This window comes from Pogona vitticeps, chromosome 3, assembly GCF_051106095.1.
Source record: "Pogona vitticeps strain Pit_001003342236 chromosome 3, PviZW2.1, whole genome shotgun sequence".
Classification (NCBI taxonomy): domain Eukaryota; kingdom Metazoa; phylum Chordata; class Lepidosauria; order Squamata; family Agamidae; genus Pogona; species Pogona vitticeps.
In genome coordinates this window covers 153,716,801-153,736,847 of record NC_135785.1, presented here as the reverse complement: position 1 = coordinate 153,736,847, position 20,047 = coordinate 153,716,801, and the positions used below count along the sequence as shown (strand labels likewise).

At 42.8% G+C, this 20,047-nt stretch overlaps 1 protein-coding gene across 1 annotated transcript; it reads right to left on the bottom strand.

Annotated features, from left to right (window-relative positions):
* Positions 1 to 511: 511 nt before the first annotated feature.
* LOC144588455 (uncharacterized) lies at positions 512 to 6,690 on the bottom strand. The gene is made up of 2 exons (XM_078391389.1): positions 1,492 to 6,690; positions 512 to 1,309 (listed from the first exon to the last, which is right to left on the bottom strand). The coding sequence occupies exons 1-2, from the start codon at positions 5,705 to 5,707 to the stop codon at positions 1,302 to 1,304; spliced, it is 4,224 nt and encodes a 1,407-aa protein (XP_078247515.1). The 5' UTR covers positions 5,708 to 6,690; the 3' UTR covers positions 512 to 1,301.
* Positions 6,691 to 20,047: the final 13,357 nt, after the last annotated feature.

Here is a 20,047-nt window from a genome sequence, read left to right as displayed (position 1 = left end):
CACCCTGCCCCTTTAAGAGCTGTCACACACTTTTTTTGGCACAATAGTAGTGTGTCTATTCTTTTTGGTATGATTCAGCATGATCCTAATTAGTTCACTGTGTAGCATGTGTGGACAGGTAACCTGCACTCAAATGGAACTGTGGTTAGTGTGAACTGAGGAGACAACTCTGTGATGGATTTGGTGGGTTGTGACATTAACAGGCAGAGCAGAGAAACTTCCTCCTCTATTTTCATCCTTTAAAAACAATTTCCCAAACCAATGCACCAGAGTTCTAATTTTTGCTTGTGGTTTAGCTATTAAGTCATGTCCAACTCTTCATGACCCCATGGACCAGAGCACACCAGGCCCTCCTGTCTTCCACTGCGTCCTGGAGTTTGGTCAAATTCATGTTGGTAGCTTCAGTGACACTGTCCAACTGTGACAAACCCAGACCTACTGGGATCTGCCACACAGTTACACTAAGCTGCCACCAACCATTCCCTTTAAGAAGTCACACAGACCAGGGATGGATTTTTAAACAATAAAAGAATAAGGTTTATTTTAAATACAAACAGGGTAAATAAAACAATCAGGTGAATAAAATAAAGTAACGTGGCTTATTCTCACACACACAAGCATACAGTTTGGTTCACCTAGAACCTTTAACTTAAAGCACAGACCCTGAACCCATCAGTTCTGGCTAACCAACAGACCCCTGAACCTTTCAGGCTGGTACTCTGACACACAGTAGTACCCTGTCAGACACCCAGACTCCCACAACAGCTTCTTCTTCCCCAGCTGCTGCTTCGTCCCAACCCAGTGTCTCACAGTCTGTCTCAGCATCTACTCTTCACCACACAGGCATCACATATTTATACAGTACAGCCCCTCCTCCTGATGTCCCGCCTTCCACTCCCCATAGGATGGAACTTTCCCTCCAAACCCATGACAGACAGGTAACATCAGTGCTGTTATGTAACACCTCCCCTCTTTATAAGTTGTTTTGTAGGGGGAAAGCTAAGGTGCTTTTTCCCAAAAAACAACCTGTATAAAACACACAACACCAATTATACCTACCATATTATACTTACTTACATTCTAAGTTAAACATTTCAAATAGGCATTTAAACATTTACCATATACATTACATCAATTTACCTTTATTAATACAAACCAATTTAACACCAGGTACATTTTAACTTTTTGTTTTCATTATATACATATAGTCCATGTTCTTTCGCCGTCTTCAGTCTTCAGGTCTTCTTGATAAGGCGTCAGCAACACAGTTCACTGACCCTCTGACCACCTTCACTTCAAAGTCATAGTCCTGTAAGTTCAAAGCCCACCTCATAAGTTTGCTATTGTGGGTTTTCATTGTCTTTAACCATTGCAATGGTGAATGGTCAGTACACAGAACAAAATGTCTTCCCCAGATGTAAGGCTTGGCCTTCTGGATCGCGTAGACTATGGCCAAACACTCCTTCTCCACGGTTGCCAAATGTCTCTCACCTTTTTGAAGTTTCCTACTCAGGTAGGACACTGGATGCTGGTCACCATTCTCATCCTCCTGGCACAGAACTGCTCCTACCCCGCTGTTAGACGCATCGGTGTAGATGATGAACTCCCGGTCGAAGTCTGGAGCACGCAGGACAGGATAGTTGATTAACGCCTCCTTCAACCTCTGGAACGCCGCCTCACAGTCGCTGGTCCACGGGATGCGGTCATCAGCCTTCTTCCTCGTCAGATCGGTCAGCGGAGCCGCAATCTCGCTAAACCTCGGGATGAACTTTCTGTAGTAGCCCACCAACCCAAGAAATGATTTGACCTTTTTCTTGGTGTTGGGTCTAGGCCAATCACGCACAGCTTCTATTTTGGCCTCCAGGGGTTTTATCATTCCTCCCCCTACCATGTGACCCAAGTATTTTATTTCTGGGCTACCCAGCTGACACTTGCTGGCCTTTACTGTTAGCCCTGCTGCACTTAACCTCTGCAGCACTAACTCCAGGTGTATCAGGTGATCTTCCCAGGTATTACTGAAGATCCCTATGTCATCAATGTAGGCCACTGTAAAGTCACTGAGCCCTGCCAAGGTCTGGTCCATCAGCCTTTGGAATGTGGCTGGTGCATTTCTGAGACCAAAGCTCAGGACTCGAAATTCATAGAGACCAAAAGGGCTGCAAAAGGCAGTTTTTTCTTGATCCCTGGGATCAATTCTTAATTGCCAATATCCCTTTACCAGGTCCAATGATGAGATGAACCGACAACCCCCTATGGTTTCAATCAGGTTGTCTAGCCTGGGCATGGGGTAGGCATCAGGAGTGGTTACACGGTTTAATTTCCTGTAATCAACACAAAACCTAATGCTCCCATCAGGCTTGTCCACAAGGACTATCGGAGAGGACCAAGGACTAGAAGAGGGGACGATTATGTTCTCCCTCAGCATCTCGTCCAGCTCCTTCCGCACCTTGTCCCTATAGGGTCCCGTTACTCGGTATGGGGATACTGCCTGCGGGGGTGCATCCCCTGTGTGGATCCGATGCATCACTCCCTTCACTATCCCCGGCTTGTTGGAAAACACCTGCTGATATTTACTAAGCAGCATTTTTAGTTCTTGCTGCTGGTCTTGGGTGAGTGCAGGACTGATCTTTACCTCCTCTGGGTTGTATTTTACTTCCCCTCTACCCTCCCAGAAGGGTAATTCAGCTTCCTCACTCTCAGCTGCTTTTATCGCGAATAAAACCCTCTGTTCCCCTCTGTAGTAGGGTTTTAGGGCATTCACATGAACCACCCTCCTTGCTTGGTTCTCCTCCTGCTCTATTAGGTAGTTCAGGTCTGACATCTTGGAAATGACCCTATATGGTCCTGCCCATTTGAGCTGCAGTTTATTCTCTCTGCAGGGCCTAAGCCAAAGCACTTCCTCCCCCGGGTCAAAGTGCCTCTCTCTAGCTTTGCGGTCATACCATGTTTTCTGTTTGACCTTCTGCGCTTGCAGATTTTCTGCTGCCAGCTCTAGATTTCGCTTTAGGTCATTCATCAAGGTGTCTATGTAAGTCACAACGTCTTGTGGGTCATCCTGGGTGATCTGCTCCCAATTTTGTTTGATCAAATCAAGGGGCCCTTTCACCCGTCTCCCAAATAGAAGTTCAAATGGACTAAACCCGGTACTGGCTTGTGGCACTGATCGATAAGCAAACAAAAGGGATTGCAGCTTCTGGTCCCAATTGTTTGGATTCTCTGCCAAGTAAGCCCTAATCATGCGCATTAGAGTCCCATTGAACTTCTCAGTTAACCCATTGCTTTCAGGATGATAAGCAGTGGTTTCCTTGTGCTTAATTCCACAGATCTGCCATAAGCGTTTCATGAGCTTTGATGTGAACGATGCGCCCAAATCTGTGATTATCTCTGAGGCAAATCCCATCCTGGACATATACCCCACCAAAGCATCGGCCACTGTGTTAGTTTCAATGTTAGTCAGGGGTATGGCTTCAGGATACCTTGTGGCATGGTCCACAATTGTTAGGATGAACCTGTTCCCCCTCTTTGTGGCCTTGGGCAAAGGTCCCACAATATCCACCCCTATGCATTTAAACGGAGTGTCAATCACAGGCAAAGGGCACAACTTTGCTTTGGTCCTGTCGCGGTTATTCCCCTGCCTTTGACACACATCACATTGTTTACAGAACTCCCTGATCTGCTTCCCTATGTCAGGCCAGTAGAAATTCTGTGTGATTCTCTGCTGTGTTTTGTTCACTCCTAAGTGTGCAGCAAACATGTCAGAGTGACCTCTCTGTAAGATCATGGGGCGATACTTTTCAGGTACCACCAGCTGACTTCTGATCCCATCTCCCCCTTTTGAGATATTTCTCAGGGTTTCTCTATATAAAATCCCCTTTTTCTCCAGAAATCTCACTGGGGTTTCAGGTGTTAGTTGCGCGTCAGTCACCTGTTCAAAACACTTTTGGAGAGTGGCGTCTGCCTTCTGCTCCTGTCCAAATCTGCTGTCTGTGGTTAAGGTTTCCACCACAGCTTCTGAACTCCCCTCTGCCTCCGTCTCTGGCTCATCATTACCCCCCTGAACTGTCCCTGTGGTGGCTTGTGAGCGTGTAATCACTAGCACCCGTTTCACATGTTCAGCCAGGTCATTTCCCACGAGCACGGCTGCTGGCAGAGTCGATGAAATCGCTATCCGCCAATCTCCCCTCCAGCCTTGAAAGTTGACAGGTACCTCTGCTACTGGCAGAGAGATTATCTGCCCCTCAATCCCTGCCACCTTCATGCTCTCATTTGGGATTATAAACTCCCTAGGGATGATATCTGGATGGCACAGGGTTACCTGGGAACAAGTGTCCCGCAGCCCCCTATACTGACGGTCAAGTACTCCTACGTCCACCCCTGCTGTCTCAAACAACTGAGAATCTGTTTTTATCAGCAAGCAGCGCTTTACCTCCATAAGAGGACCATTTTCCTCAGCCTGATCAGCAGAGGTAGCTGTTCCAGACTGAGTAGTCATGGCAACAGGCTCCCTCTGTGACAATGAGCTTTGCTCTTTCTGGACACAGAACACAGCTTTTGGCTTGGTCCCACTAGAATTCTGAGGCACCATTCCTTTTAGCTGCTTTAATTTCTCACACTCTGAGATTAGATGACCCTTTCCCTGACAGAAATAGCATTTTCTGGTATATTTTGATTCTCTCTCATCTTGTTTTGGTTTTCCCTCCAAAATCTGAGGTCTTGGTTTCATGTCTGAGGGCTTCCCTTCACCATGGGCCCCTCCCCCTTGCTGGCTTTTCCCTGGTCCCTGAGAGTACTTGCTGTAGGTTTCTTTGGGTTTACCTACAGATTTCCCCTCACCCAAGGGCTTTCTTATTTGGGAGATAAAATCTGCGATCTCTGCGGCTGCTGCCACAGATTTCGGTTTCCTTTCCCTCACCTGGAATTTCAATTCCCCCTGCAGGACTGAATAGAACTGTTCCAGGGCTATCAAGTCTTTAAGCTGTTCATAGGTCTCTATTCCCTCCTGCGATAGCCATTTCGCAAGCAGCCTCACCAATTGGGCCCCCACTTGGGTAAAAGTCTGTTCTGGCTTCTTGGTAAGGGACCTGAATCTTTGTCTCAGCTGCTCTGCATTTATCCCATGTCTTGCAAACACCAGTTTTTTAAACTCTGCAAAATCTTTCATCAATTCCTCAGGCATCTCGGCATAAACCTCAGCCAGGCTACCACTGATTAAAGATCGCATGATGGTCATCTTCTCAGTTTCCCTCACTGAGAAGTCCACAAACGCTCTTTCCACTAAGGAAAAGAACACCTCAGGACAATCTCCCTTGTGGTACACAGGGAATTTCTTCAGGTCAGCCTTAGACAGTTGGCCTCCCTCAGAATCCCTATTATTATTATTGTTCTGGTTCATCAGTTCCAGTTTTCTTAATTCAAACGCCATCTTCTCTCTCTCCATTCTTTCTTCTCTCTCCATTCTCTCTCTCTCTCGCTCTAATTCAAATTGCCTTTGTTTCTCCCTTTCCTCCCTTCTTTCTCTCTCTAATCTTTCCTCCATTTCCCTCACCCTCAGTTCATGCTGTTGGGCTAGGAGTATTTTCCTGAGTTCTGGGTCCTGCTCTCCTGTGCTGTCACCCTGCACTGAGCCAAATTCATCCTCAGAACCTTGGTCAATCTGGGGGTCTTTCACTTCACTCATGTCTGCTACTTGGCTTCGAGTCAAGGGCATACCCCCCCCTCAGAACAGGCTGCTTTAAAAAGTCAAGCCTCAGAATAAAACGACCACTTTTTTTTCCTTTTTTCCTCAGAACCAGCTCTCCCTAGAGATTGCTGCTGTTCTTCAGCACTAAAGTTGCAACAGTATCGAGTCAGAGCCTACCCCCCTCTGCTGGGCCTCTCAGCTGGCAAGCTAGCTCACTGTTGCTACGCAGATTTGCCTCAGCTTTTCCCGCCAAAACTAGGCTGCCTCAGAGCACCTTAATCTAAGTCTCCCCAGTTGGCACGTTCTTCTACTAGCGCACCTCCCCGTGAGGTACACCTAGAAGATTACCTACGCGCCTCAGACTGTCCCTGACTAGACCCCCCTTGCTCTGGGCACACTTGCCAAGGCTTTGCTGGACCGCTGGACAACTGGACCAGTCGTATCCCACACGCTGGACACCAATCAATGTGACAAACCCAGACCTACTGGGATCTGCCACACAGTTACACTAAGCTGCCACCAACCATTCCCTTTAAGAAGTCACACAGACCAGGGATGGATTTTTAAACAATAAAAGAATAAGGTTTATTTTAAATACAAACAGGGTAAATAAAACAATCAGGTGAATAAAATAAAGTAACGTGGCTTATTCTCACACACACAAGCATACAGTTTGGTTCACCTAGAACCTTTAACTTAAAGCACAGACCCTGAACCCATCAGTTCTGGCTAACCAACAGACCCCTGAACCTTTCAGGCTGGTACTCTGACACACAGTAGTACCCTGTCAGACACCCAGACTCCCACAACAGCTTCTTCTTCCCCAGCTGCTGCTTCGTCCCAACCCAGTGTCTCACAGTCTGTCTCAGCATCTACTCTTCACCACACAGGCATCACATATTTATACAGTACAGCCCCTCCTCCTGATGTCCCGCCTTCCACTCCCCATAGGATGGAACTTTCCCTCCAAACCCATGACAGACAGGTAACATCAGTGCTGTTATGTAACACCAACCATCTCATCCTCTGTCATCCCCTTCTCCTCCTGCCTTCACACTTTCCTAATATCAGCGTCTTTTTCAGGGAGTCTTCTCTTCTCATGAGATGGCCAAAGTATTAGAGCCTCAGCTTCAGGATCTGTCCTTCCAGTGAGCACTCAGAGTTGATTTCCTTTAGAATGGATAGGTTTCTTCTCCTTGCAGTCCAGGGGACTCTCAAGAGCCTCATCCAGCACCACAATTCAAAAGCATCAGTTCTTCAGCCGTCAGCTTTCTTTATGGTCCAGCTCTCACTTCTGTACATCACTACAGGAAAAACCATAGCTTTGACTATGTGGACTTTCATTGGCAAGGTGATGTCTCTGCTTTTTAAGATGCTGTCTAGGCTTGTCATTGCTTTCCTCCCAAGAAGCAGGCGTCTTTTAATTTCATGGCTGTTGTCACCATCTACAGTGATCATGGAGCCCAAGAAGGTAAAATCCGCCACTGCCTCCATAACTTCCCCTTCTATTTGCCAGGAGGTGATGGGACCAGTGGCCATGATCTTAGTTTTTTTTTATGTTGGGCTTCAGACCATTTTTTGTGCTCTCCTCTTTCACCCTCATTAAGAGGTTCTTTAATTCCTCCTCACTTTCTGCCGTCACAGTGATATCATCTGCATATTGCAGGTTGTTGAGATTTCTTCCAGCAACTTAATTCTGGCTTGGGATTCATCCAGCCCTGCCTTTTGCATGATGTGGTCTGAATATAAGTTAAATAAGTAGGGAGACAATATACAGCATTGTTGTACTCCTTTCCCAATTTTGAACCCATCAGTTGTTTGATATCCATTTCTAACTCTTGCTTCTGTCCCATATATAGATTTCTCAGGAGAGAAACTTGCCATAGTTTGTGTAGTCAATGAAGCAAAATTTTTCTGGAACTCTCTGGCTTTTTCCTTAATGCAGCACATGTTAGCAATTTGGTCTCTAGTTCCTCTGCCCCTTCGAAATCCAGCTTGTACTTCTGGGAGTTCTCAGTCCACATACTGCTGAAGCCTACCTTGTAGGATTTTGAGCATAACCTTGCTAGCATTCTTGGAATTTTTTCCAGCAGTTGGAGCTCTATGGCTTTGATCTGGTCAATGGGCTAACTCTGTGGTACGTTTCTGGTGTGATAATCAGGCAGTGGTTTATATCATAAACAACCTCACATCACGTTTAGAAAGGGTCATGGCATTTTTTAGGGCATTCACATTGCATGCCCTACAATTTAATATTTTGGTGCAGGCTAAGCTATAGACAATAGCTTAGCTGATGCATTATCACACCGACAGATTGAGTGGTTCAGAGAGTTAGATCCAGGAGCCAAAAAGTTCACAGAAACTCTTCCCCCAGACAACTGGCAAATTGGCATGACGATGCAGAAAGGGCAATAGGCCTGGACCTGGCACTGAGAACGTGGAAAGGGTACTCGGCAGTGAGTATAGAGTCTCAGGAGTTTAGGAACTTAGTCAACTTGGAACCACAGTGGCCCGCCCCCTTGGAACATCTTCAGCAGTTCATAGTGTTTTTAAATAGAAAAGGTTTGGCACCAGGATCTATACAGAGTAGGTTATTGGTGTTGGCTTTCTATGCGAAAATTAGTGGGTATCAGGACTATTCATCAGATTGCCACATTAGGAAGATGATTGAAAGTTGGTCTAAAGAAAGGGACAGAATTAAAGACACAAGAGCACCCATATCACCAGAGCTTTTAGAAAGCATTTGTAAACAATGGCAAGCTCTGCGTGGGGATGATTATGAAGAAGTTTTCTTCCAAGCAGCATCTTTATTAACATTCTTTGGGACCGTCAGTATTAGTGGAGTGGTCACCTCAGGAAACGGGGGCAAGTCCAGGATAGCTCTACAGTGGCAGGATGTTAGGGTAGTGGATGAGATGGTACAAATTCACATTAGGTGATCCCAGGCCGATCAGTGGGGAAAAGGAGCATGTATTACTTTGACACGCTGTCACACAGAAGCACTTTGCCCAGTAGAGGCCATAAAGAAATATTTAAAATTTAGGGGACCTAGAATAGAGTATTTCTTCATACATGGCAATAGTTCTCCTTTAACGAAGTACCAGTTTTGGAAGCTGACTGATTTAGCACTGCACAAGGTGGGAGTCCAAAGACTGAGATTCAGTACGCACTCCTTGGTGCAGCATCTATAGAGGCAGCACTAGGCTACCGTCCAGAGCATATCAAACAGATAGGATGGTGGGCTTCTTCTGCCTATTGTAGGTACATCAGGAAACTCCCTAATGTCTAGACAGGGGCCTGGTTTGTTTTGTCTTGCAGGTGCCATGGTTATGGTGTGGAGAAGACACGTCATGATCGTGGGCCACAGCTATGTTTTTTGGGCAGCGAAGTGTGCTGCTGTGTCCCTATGGGGGGAGTACTCTTGGACTTGATGCGCGGGCTCAGATTGAATGGAGTGGGTACCGTGGTATGCTGTGGAGCCAGCTTTGCCATGTGGCTGCCTTCAGCCACCATCCCCCAGATGTATTGGTAGTACCCTTGGGCGGTAATGATCTGACCAGGAACAGCAGAAAGGTTTTGATCATTGATGTGATTTGTGACCTCACTTGGTTGAGAGCCACATAACCTACTGTGCATGTTGTCTTGTCAGCCATCGTCCCTCGGCTGGCATGGAGGGATGCGAGAAACTTTTTGCCCATAAACACTGCCCAATGGAGTGTTAACAGGGAAGTCTGCAGAGCTGTTTGTGGCAGCCTTGGATCAGTGATCAGTCACCAAAAGATGAGCATGGATAGGCCAGAGTTTTTTCGGTCAGATGGCATACATCTTTTCGAACAAGGTTTGGTTGTCTTCCTTGAAGACATCAAGGGGAGCTTGCTTTGGGAGCTTGGTGAGCTTGATGGCAGGCATGGGACTTAGCATGACTAGTCCCTATGCTGTGGCGGGTAGTGCAGATCAAACAGTGTTTTTTTGTGAGTGTCATAGCTATCTCAGGTATCTGAACTCTCAATACTGTGGATCATGTGATTACAGTGCTTGGGGGGGGGAAAGCTGTGTTGGGGCCACACCCAGACCAACAGTCAACAAGGAAACGGTGGCTTGAGGTCTGGAGGGTGGTCATATTTGGGCTGGCTGGGTTTCTAGTGATTTTCATGGCTGTGAAGACTTGGGCCAGGGACTCGCCCAGTTAATTTTGTTAAAGGGTCCGTTAAGACCTATGTATTTAAACCTTTTCCCACACTACAGCAGGGCCCCCTTTGCCAAAGGATTGGCAACATTTATTATTCAATAAAGTGTGGCCTGTGTTTAATCCATAATTCTGGACTTGCATCATTATTCCAGGAGGCAAATAACTTTTGCTTGGACTGCCCCCTCCTATTAGTAATGGCTTACAGAACATTGTTTTGCCTGGCCACACAGTATCACAGGTGCATTCCTGTGAGCCTCCCATCCCTAGCTGTTGTCTCCATGCCCACAACTGAGCACAAGGCACTGAAGCAGCTCAAGGCACAACAGAAACCAGTACTTGAACCATGTGTTCATATTTGGAGCTCTGCATAGATGGGACATGTATCTTTCGCTAGCAGCAGTGCTTGAAGGTGGGCTTTTGAAATGATCCCAAGAAAACCTATGAAAACTTATAGGTAACCTGCTGAGGCACTGGATGTTTGCTAGCCTTGCTGTAAAACTTCTAGATTTATTGTAAACCCTTTTTTCAGTATGGTTAGCAGGGCATTGCTTGAGGCTTGAAATGTTCCACTTTTTTGTGCTCCACGAACTAGGAGATTTTTTAGTAAATGCCAAAAAGGCGGGGGACCCACTTTTAAAATGAGAATGCTCTGAAGTTGATTTGCACAAACAGAACTTCTGTTTCTCTTCCTGGAGCTTTGCTTATATAAGCATTTATTTGTTTGCCCGTGTTTCAGGGGGGGAAATATTCACCCATCAATTTACTGGGTTTTTACTTCCTCCTTGATTCAAGGTCTGTGAGGTGATACTACATCTAATAAATTTTGCTGCCCCAATATGGCAACAAAGGAATGAGAATTCTGAAAAGGCTTGGCTTTGTGAGGGAAACGCAGGTGCCCAAATACAAATCCAGGTGCTTTATTTTATGCAGTAAAAACAGGTATGCGTTTACCTTGCCATTCTTTTATGGCACCATAATTTTTGCTCATAAGAGAGCTATAAAATTTAATGGGATAACATTGGTATTCTTGCCGAAAGCAAGCCTGGAGCCAAATGTTGTCCCCGCCCATTGCTTTTGTTAACAACAATGGCAACACAGAATTGTGAGTTTGTTTGTTTGTTTGTTTGTTTGTTTTGAGGACACTGCAACAACACAATGTGATGCAAGAAAGCTGTTCTTTTGTGTGGAGAAACAAACCAGCACATAAGCAAATTGCCATCTTCGTGGAAGTGGATGGTGGGAGCATATTGCTAGCTTCCATAGCTGCTAACCGGCCCACTGAATAGCTTGTTGGGATAATGCCTGGATAGCTCAGTGGTTCAGGTCTCTGGCTGAAAGTTCAGTTTCCCACTGTGCCTCCCCAATAGGGGCTGGACTCAATAATCCATAGGGTCCTTTTCAGCTCTATAGTTCTAAGAGGATGATGATGACAGAACTCTGTACATTTTGTACATATTGTCTGACCCCTACAGAACGGATGAACCTACACCCTTGGATTTCAATCAGCTGAGGTAAAAGTTGAAAATAAAAATGTGTTGGGTTTATGTTTCCTTACAAAAATATTCATTTCATCTCTCCCAGGACTGTCAATGGGAGGAAACATGTCTTGCCTTGGAAATGTGTTCATAAAATCATCTCTACATTTTAAAAATTGCATGGTTGAACTTGTTTGTATTTGCTCAATGAGTTAACATTTATTACAAGCACATTTTAGCCAATAGGGGAAATGCAATGTATATATTGCATTTCCTTAAAGTATGGATATATACTGTTTTATTTTTGTTGCATTAGTAGCACTCTGATCCAATCCCATGCTTCTTTGCTTTCTAAGAAATCTGCACATAGTTTCAAATGCGTTTTTCCTAAAGTATGGATGTACCTTATAGTCCTGCTCAGTTCTTGCAAACTCAAGCCTGTGACTTCCTTTAAAGAGTCAATTCTTCTTATATGTGTTCTTACTTTTTTTCCTGATGCCTTCAACCTTTTCCAGCATTATTGTCTTTTCCAGATAATCCTGCCTTCTCAAAGCAGTTTCATCACTTTTGCTCCAGAGGCTTGATTTGATCTTGGACTAAAGATGGGCATGAACCTCAAAAATTATGGTTTATCTTGGTCCGTGGTTCATGGAAGTCTTCAAATCATGAACCACACATTTATGATTTTTTCCTAAACAAATCATGAATCATGTTTTTGATTCATTCGGGAATTTTTTTTAAAGACAGCCCAGTAGCTGTCTAAAAACCCCAAAACAACCCAGATGTTTCCTTGCCCACATAGCTTGCCCACATTCCCTTTCCACTGCCCCATTGCCTCCCTACCTTTTCCTGCTGCTGATGCCTCCTCTTCCTCTGCTGCCTCTGCTCTTGAGAGCCCTGACAGAGCTGGTGGGCTTGTGCTTTTCCCTACCTCTCAGCTGGTAGGTGGGGACATGTACAGATGGCCCCAGGCTGTCTGACACTCCAGCTGACTATAAACAAACAATCAAACAAACAAACAAACAAACAAACAAACTTTTTTTTTTAATTAGCCAGCCTGTCAGCCAGTTGGGGGGCCTTTGCACATATCCCTGCCTCCCAGCTGAGAAGCAGGGGCATATAGAAAGGCCACTGGCCTGCAGCTGGGCTCTCAAGATGGTGGCAGCAGTGGACGAATAGGAGACAATGGTAGGAAAAGGTAGGAAGGCAATGGGGCAGTGGGAAGGGTGTGGGGGCAGGCTGTGGTGGGGGCAATGAAGCAGGAGGTTCATAAACTGCCAAATTCTTGTTAGTTTGAGAAATTTTGGGTTCTCAATTTGGACAAACCCAAACCAATCCAAATCAACCAATTAGCAATTTTTGAGAAATGTCTGGGTTCATTTTTACCTTCATACCCATCTCTGTCTAGGCCCTCCTTGTTTTTCTTTCTGGTAGTCTAGGGTATATGCAAAGTTCTCCTCCAGCACCACATTTTAAATTAATCTTTTCTTAACTGACAGTTTTCACATAGTGAATTAAAATAAAATAGAATGGATGTTTTTGGTCTTGGTCTCCAGTGACACATCTTTACACTTGATTATCTTTTCTAGTTCCTTCATTGTGGCCCTTCCACTCTCAGTCTTCTTCTGAGTTGTTTCAGTTTTTTCGCTCTTAGGGCTACAGTTGTGTAGTTCTTCTGTAGTCATGATTTTTTTCTTCTTAACATTCAACTGCAGTCTTGCTTTGACACTTTCTTCTTTCACTTTTAATTTAAGTCATTTCAAGAGTAGACCTTTGGTCTAGATAGGTGTCAGCAGACACCATCTCTGCTGGCTCTATCCCTGAACATTCATGTTTTTGGATGGGGAGCTGAAGGAACTAAGGGAGCAAACAAAGGTTCTCCATTGAAAGATTCTGGCCAATTCATGAAGGACTGTAAATGCAGCTAGTGGAAGTGGTGATGTTGTGGTCAATGCTTTTGTGCTCCATGCATTTTTTTAACAGGTAGAAGCTGATTTTTGAAGACGAATCTACCATCAATTTCAATTATGAAATGGTTCAGGCATTCAACAGAGATTGTGCATGTTGCTTATTAGATGATCATTTGTCATTTGATTTGTCATCCCTTGTTTATTTGTGGCTGAATTTGTGATTTTTTAAATTTGAAATGCTTTTTGGTTTTTGCATGCATACAGTTAGCAGCAAGGTTTAAGAAAGATTAGAAAAATTTTGAATTTGAAGAAAAAAAGTCTGTCTTTGTAAACAAATTATAAGATAAGGAGGATCATCTGGTTTCTAAAATGTATACATTATTATTGAAATATGATACAGAGGATGAACAAGTTAAAAACTATATGGTTAAGTGGGCACACAATTTTGGCTATACTATTCAAATGGAACAGGGGGAGGAAATGTGGAAATATGGATTGAAATTCACGATGAGTTGCAATTTGAAAGAAAACTTTTATAAATTAATGTGCAGGTGGTACTTAACACACACAAAAAATGGCTAGAATGAATAAAGGTGTTTATAATAGATGCTGGAAATGTCAAGAAAAAGAAGGATCACAGTATCATATGTGGTGGATGTGTAAGATATCTAAAAAAATCCTAGAAGTTTACTTAATGCAAAAGATATTGAAATCTAATTTGCAAAGGAAACCTGAATTATTTCTGCTAAGCATAACTCACAAACAGAAAACAACAAAGCAGAATTTATTAGCTACATGACAACGGCAGCAAGACTTGTCTATCTGAAATATTGGAAAGTGAAGCAAGTACCAATGGTAGAGGAATGGCTACTCAGAGTCCTTGAAATGGCCGAAATGGCAAAACTCTCAAAGCTTCTAAAAGACAACGTGTTTTTTTTTTTAAAAAAAAACATGTAAACACATATGGAATTGTATATTAAATAAGGAAATATTGTGTAATTTAGAATCATAGAATTTTAGATAACAATATGTATAGTTTAGATTTTGGTTCTTTTGACTCTTTATTAGCTGTGTAACAAACTTTAAATAATTAATAGCAATCAAGGAAGAAGTGATTCCAAGAAGAATTGAGAAATGAAGGAGAAGATTCGAAGTGTCATAGAGTGAAGAAACCATAAAATAGGTCAAACCTTGTGAATCCCCTTTCTCATTCACTCCTCCAACTTTCCCCCACCTTTATTTATTTATTTATTTATTTATTTATTTATTTATTTATTTATTTATTTATTTATTTATTTATTTATTTATTTATTTATTTGTTTGTTTGTTTGTTTGTTTGTTTGTTTGTTTGTTTGTTTGTTTGTTTGTATTTTTGTCTCTTCCTTTTTTGTTCGGTATGTCTGTATTGTATTTGAAACTTAGTAAAATATTTTTTATATATTTGGTAGAAGTGATATAAATGTTTAGTCAAAGGACCCCAGTAGTTATCCCTGCCAACTTGCATCCCTCAGACATAGCCTATAAAGACAACCCACTACTACCCCATGGGATTTACCATTCGAGTGCCTCTAGTGCCTCTTTTGGGTCAGAGTTGGCACTCTGGTGGGTTGTGGCACCCTTCAGTGCAGCTGGCATGGAATCTGGTCAAATCCCAGCCATGGCCCCTCCCTCGGGGCAAGTGGACCTTCATCAGGACCCCCATCCAAGGTTCCTCCACACAAATATAACTGCACACACTCTTGGCAGAAAAAAACTGGCTTGGGATCCTCCACTTCTCCCATTCTCACCTTCACCACAAAGTAGTTCTCATCACCAGGCTTCTCTTTTTTCCTACTCTGAGGTGGCAGACAGGCCTCAGTGCCCACCTGAGGCCTGGCAGATGACAACTTGAGTGGCCCTCCAGGAGTTGTGGAACAAGAGCAGACAGCTTTCTAGGAGTACTGGAGCTGACAACTTGCAAGTCATTAATACATGTGTGAACAAGTCTACAAAGAAATATCTTGGATGGACCATTGTTCAATGGGTCTGCTTAATAATTTCTGTCTGAACATGGTGGGGTTTTTTTTTTACAATTAATTATCATCACAGCAATCTTAACTGGTTAAGAGAGATCATATGGAGAATACTGGCCTCGGTGAATTGGTGATTTGACCCTTTATTATTTCATTATCTTATCCTTCTTTGCTGCTGTACTCTATGGCACTGAAAATATATTCAGTTTTAGAGAGGAACTGGTTACCTTGTTAAAACAATCTGTAGCTTGGAACATGCTTCTGGCAATATAACTGGTTAATTAACCATCTCACCATGTTGGTCAAGGAAAGGAACAAACTATATGAGGGGTGATGAATTCATGTCAGAATAGATTTTTGTGTGTGGATGAGATGGTGTTTGCAAGGAACATGAGATGAACAGGATTCATTTGTAACTACTCTCACCATGTCGCACCATGTCACGAACTTTCAGTCAACGTCCCTCAGGTCTCAAAGTAATCAGGTTAGCACAATCTTTCCCGTCCCACACATGTACACACCGCTAGCAATTCCTGCCCTCAGGCATTAGCATGGAAAACCCATCACTCTCCTACAATACGAAATAATGAAAGGAAGTGAGACCTCTGACAACCAACTGTGTGAATTGCAGAAATGGGAAAATAAACCTGGATATCCCAAATGGTATAGTTTTTAGCACATTTCACAAGGAAAAATGGAAAGAATCCATATATCCTTTAAACTTGACGAGAATCATTTGTGGGCTTTAAAAAGGCCAAGCCCAATTAAATGAATCGAATCTGAGACTCGCTATAGACTGAAAGATCTGCTCCCTTTCCAGGTCACTCCTCCATCTCTGCCTCCCTGCTGCCCCCACTTCTTTTCTTTTTTCTTTGCTGTCTCAGACTCTAATGAGATGGCTGCATACCACAGACAGGTATTTTTTGAGTGATTCATGCTACCAAATGAGATATATTCTCCTACATTGCCTGGAACATAGCCAGCTGTTTTGCACAGTAAAGAGGACTGTGAAATGGCCTCATCTCCTATGGGAGCTTATGAGCTTCAAGCAGGATCTGTTCTCAATCATCCCAGAGTGCAGGACACACAACAATGAGCTCAAATTAAAGGTAGCCAGATTTTGGTTGAATATCAGGAAAAACGTCCTAACTGTTAGAGCAGTACAACAGTGGAACCAGTTACCTCGGGGGTTGGTGAGTGCTCCTACACTGGAGGCATTCAAGAAAAACCTAGATAATCATCTGACATATATGCTTTGATTATATTTCTGCACTGATCAGGGGGTTGGACCTGATGGCCTTGTAGGCCCCTTCCAACTTCACTTTACTATGATTCTATGAAGCAGCTGCTTCTTTCTGCCTAATGGTAGGATCAGATCCTCAACCTCTCTGTGATCTGGATTTAGACACACATAATATTAACCAACCATGGACCTCAGGAGCTTTTCTTCACCACTATGTAAGATTACAACTTGAAGAAGAGGATTCTGGTATCCAGATCCAATGCCCATGACAACCAAATGCTAGGTGTTCTCTGCTTAGGTGCAGCTGGCCAAAAGTTACACAATAACTTTCCAAATTAGTCCTAGGAACTCTTCTATTAGATGCCCACATAAAACTGATGTAATATTATGTCCTCACTTTGAACCAAAGGCATGGCAGTTGCTTGCTTCCTTGACCAAGACCTTCTTAACAGTACAAAGTCATATATGAAATATTACCTGAAATCTCTGTAAGAAGTGGATTCATTAAATATGGCAAATTTATGTCTAAGCTAAGGTTTTATTTCCTCTGTTCAATTTTTCCAGGATGCCTCCCTCAGACATGTATCCATATGCTCCCGTATAATTGAGGGGTGCTGTTTGGGACCTCAAAATCCATTTTTATTAGGCCAGTTGCAACTATCCAAATCCACATCCATCCCAGTGTAAAAATATAAGAATTGCCTTAGTAGCTTAGGCCAACATGCATTTGGACCAACATACTCAATCCGAAAGTAAGGTGAGAATTTCACTTCAGTTGATTTGTCACAATGTATTGATTTCATCATAATTTGGATGAAAAGAACTGGAGATTTAAAACAGCTAAATATGGTCAACATCATAACTGACATATTTGTCCATCTAGGTCTTTGGCTGTTAAGTGCTGAACTCTTAAAATTGGGCTTTGTGCTGTACTTACAGATTTTTTTAAAAAGCCATTGCATTGCAAGAAGCAGCAAATGCATCTGATTTCCCTATTCTTATCCTTAAATGATTATTGAGATGATAACCTGGATCAGTATCAGAAGTAGAACTCCGTAGATAGGTATCTTTGTGTTTTCAACACTAGCATGCCTTACCTCTGAGTACAGATACCACAAAGACTATCATAACCAGAAGCCCTTGATTAGAACTTGGAAATTTTTTCATTTAAAAAACAAAACATAACTCCCAGAATCTATAATCCTCCAATCCCAGGAGTTAGAAGCCCAATTCAGTCACTTGGGCATATGAAGCCCTCACACATTAAATGGAACCCAGTAGCCTGTCCCCCTCTATTGAAAAGTTCTGAAGAAGGGAAAATTCTCTTAGCAGAGAATTCCTTCATTGTTACTCTTATGTATTGAATGTGAAAATCGAGGGAGTGGTGCTAGAGCACTCCCCTCAATGTTTGTGGTCTCTGCATGCTCAGTTTACAACTGAAGACGGTTACATGCTCTATTACTGATACACTTTGTGTTTTTATAGGCAGGAGTTCAGCATGTGTAAATCTGCTCACAGAGAATTCATGACCACGTGAAGAATCCTGAAACAACAGCATTAGTCAAGTGACAGGAGTGCATATACCATTTCAGCTCTTGTATTCATTAGGGTTTTGTAGGAAATTTGTGACTTCCTGTTCAAAAGATCAAAAGACAGAAGCAAGTCAAATCGTGATTTGCTCATTTCTTTAGCATGTGTGTGTGGGAAACTGGGATAAAAGCAGGGCTTTAGTGTTGCTTAAGGCCATTGCTATAATTAGTAGGTCATTTAAAATGTATCAGTATCAGGCCTAATGAGGCAAAAGTGAAGTCAGAGTTAAGAATGTGCCTGCATGATCACAAAGTGCTAACAATGTTTGCTTATTCCAGAGCTTTCTTAAAATACATGCACTGTCTGCTGTAATTAGGGCTACTGCTAATTCCAGGAAAATCTGCCCACAAAGGAATTGCTTCATTTTGAACCATGTCTGGGCTTATCATCCTTGAGGTAGTAGCTGGCTGCAAGTTGGTTGTAATGCCTTTGAGGTCTTTATGTGCTACAAATTGGCAACAACTAAAAACTGGCTCTTTAGAATCATTGCATTTTATGTGAGAAAACTGAGAGCTTAGGAATTTTGAGAGAACATTGTCCTGACTGGTGCTTTCTCAAAGCTACTTCTATTTGCTAAATCATAAAGTAAGGCTGTGGTCATGCCAGCAAGATATCCTCCTGTGGTTATGTGACATTTAATTGTGTTCCTGTTGTGCTTTGTAGTCACATGGTATTTATTCCAGGATGTGCATCCCAATGTGTTTTTGAGTTACCAAGTCATTTCCTTCCAATTCAATAAGTGCCTAGAATTTCTTGCTGAGACTGTTTGACAGAAGTTAACCAATGAGTCGACACAAACATTATGGAAAAAATTAAAAACAATTTTTTTGAATGGACATGCATGGTGACAGTAGTTCAAAAAACTTACAATAAAATTGTTCAAACATGCAGCAATGCAACATTTCTTTGAAAAGATCTGCAATTAAAAAAAGTAGAAGCCTCTGGCTGAGTGAGAAATGATCTTCAGTTAGCATGCTCACCGGGTAAATGATTCATTAATGGTTGTGCATCATGTGATCACAAATTTGTGATATGGACTCAATGGGGGATAGGAAGGCAACATTTGGCTCCTGTGACTGCAGTCTAAAGCCAATAACCTACGCAATATCTATGCACCAATAACTCCAGTTGCAGAAGGTACCACAGTGATCTGAGAAGGTGATGGTTGTGTGCCTAGACACACACTATAAGTGTCAGATTGCTTCCCAAGGCAAGTCTTGGTTGAGGGAGAGAAATTTCAAATCTAAACCATGATGCCACGAATCAGAATCAATATCCTCTGGTTGTTCTCAGGTTGGCCTCAAGAATGAGTGGAATTCTCAGTGAGTTCAGGAAATGCAAAAACCAATGAGACCCCTACCCTAACTATAACACTAACCCTACAACTAACTCTGAGTATGTTGGAATACTAGTGGTTTTTTTTTAAAAAAAGTCAGGAATGCACTCATTGCAAAGGTTTCCTCCCCAACCCCCCTCTGTGGAAGTCAAGGCTGGGACACAATCTGGCAGGCTGCTGCATTCTGTAACTTTTAACAAAAAAGAATGATCAGTTATTTGCTTCCATGTTAACCACATAAAAGGTTTATGTGCATGTTTTGTATTTCCAGAATCCACTGAGAATTCCACTCACACTCTATTGGGGCCAACCTGCTAACAACCAGAGTATGTAACTTCTGTTTCTCAGCATCATGATTTCCAAAAACTGGCATGCAGTCATCTTGTTATTGCCGTCATCGTTATTGCTGCTTCCATTATACACGCTCAACAAATATTGACTCGATTTAGTTCCTTGAGTATGAGGTCACTCCCAAAGATTTAGGATAAAATAAGAATATGATAACTCCTTAAAATATGCGTTGTTCTGAGTAAGACAGTCTTCTGCCAGTGGCGTCTTATGATCTCATTTGCATCTAGAGTATAAATATTTGTATTTGGCAATCCTTTCAAA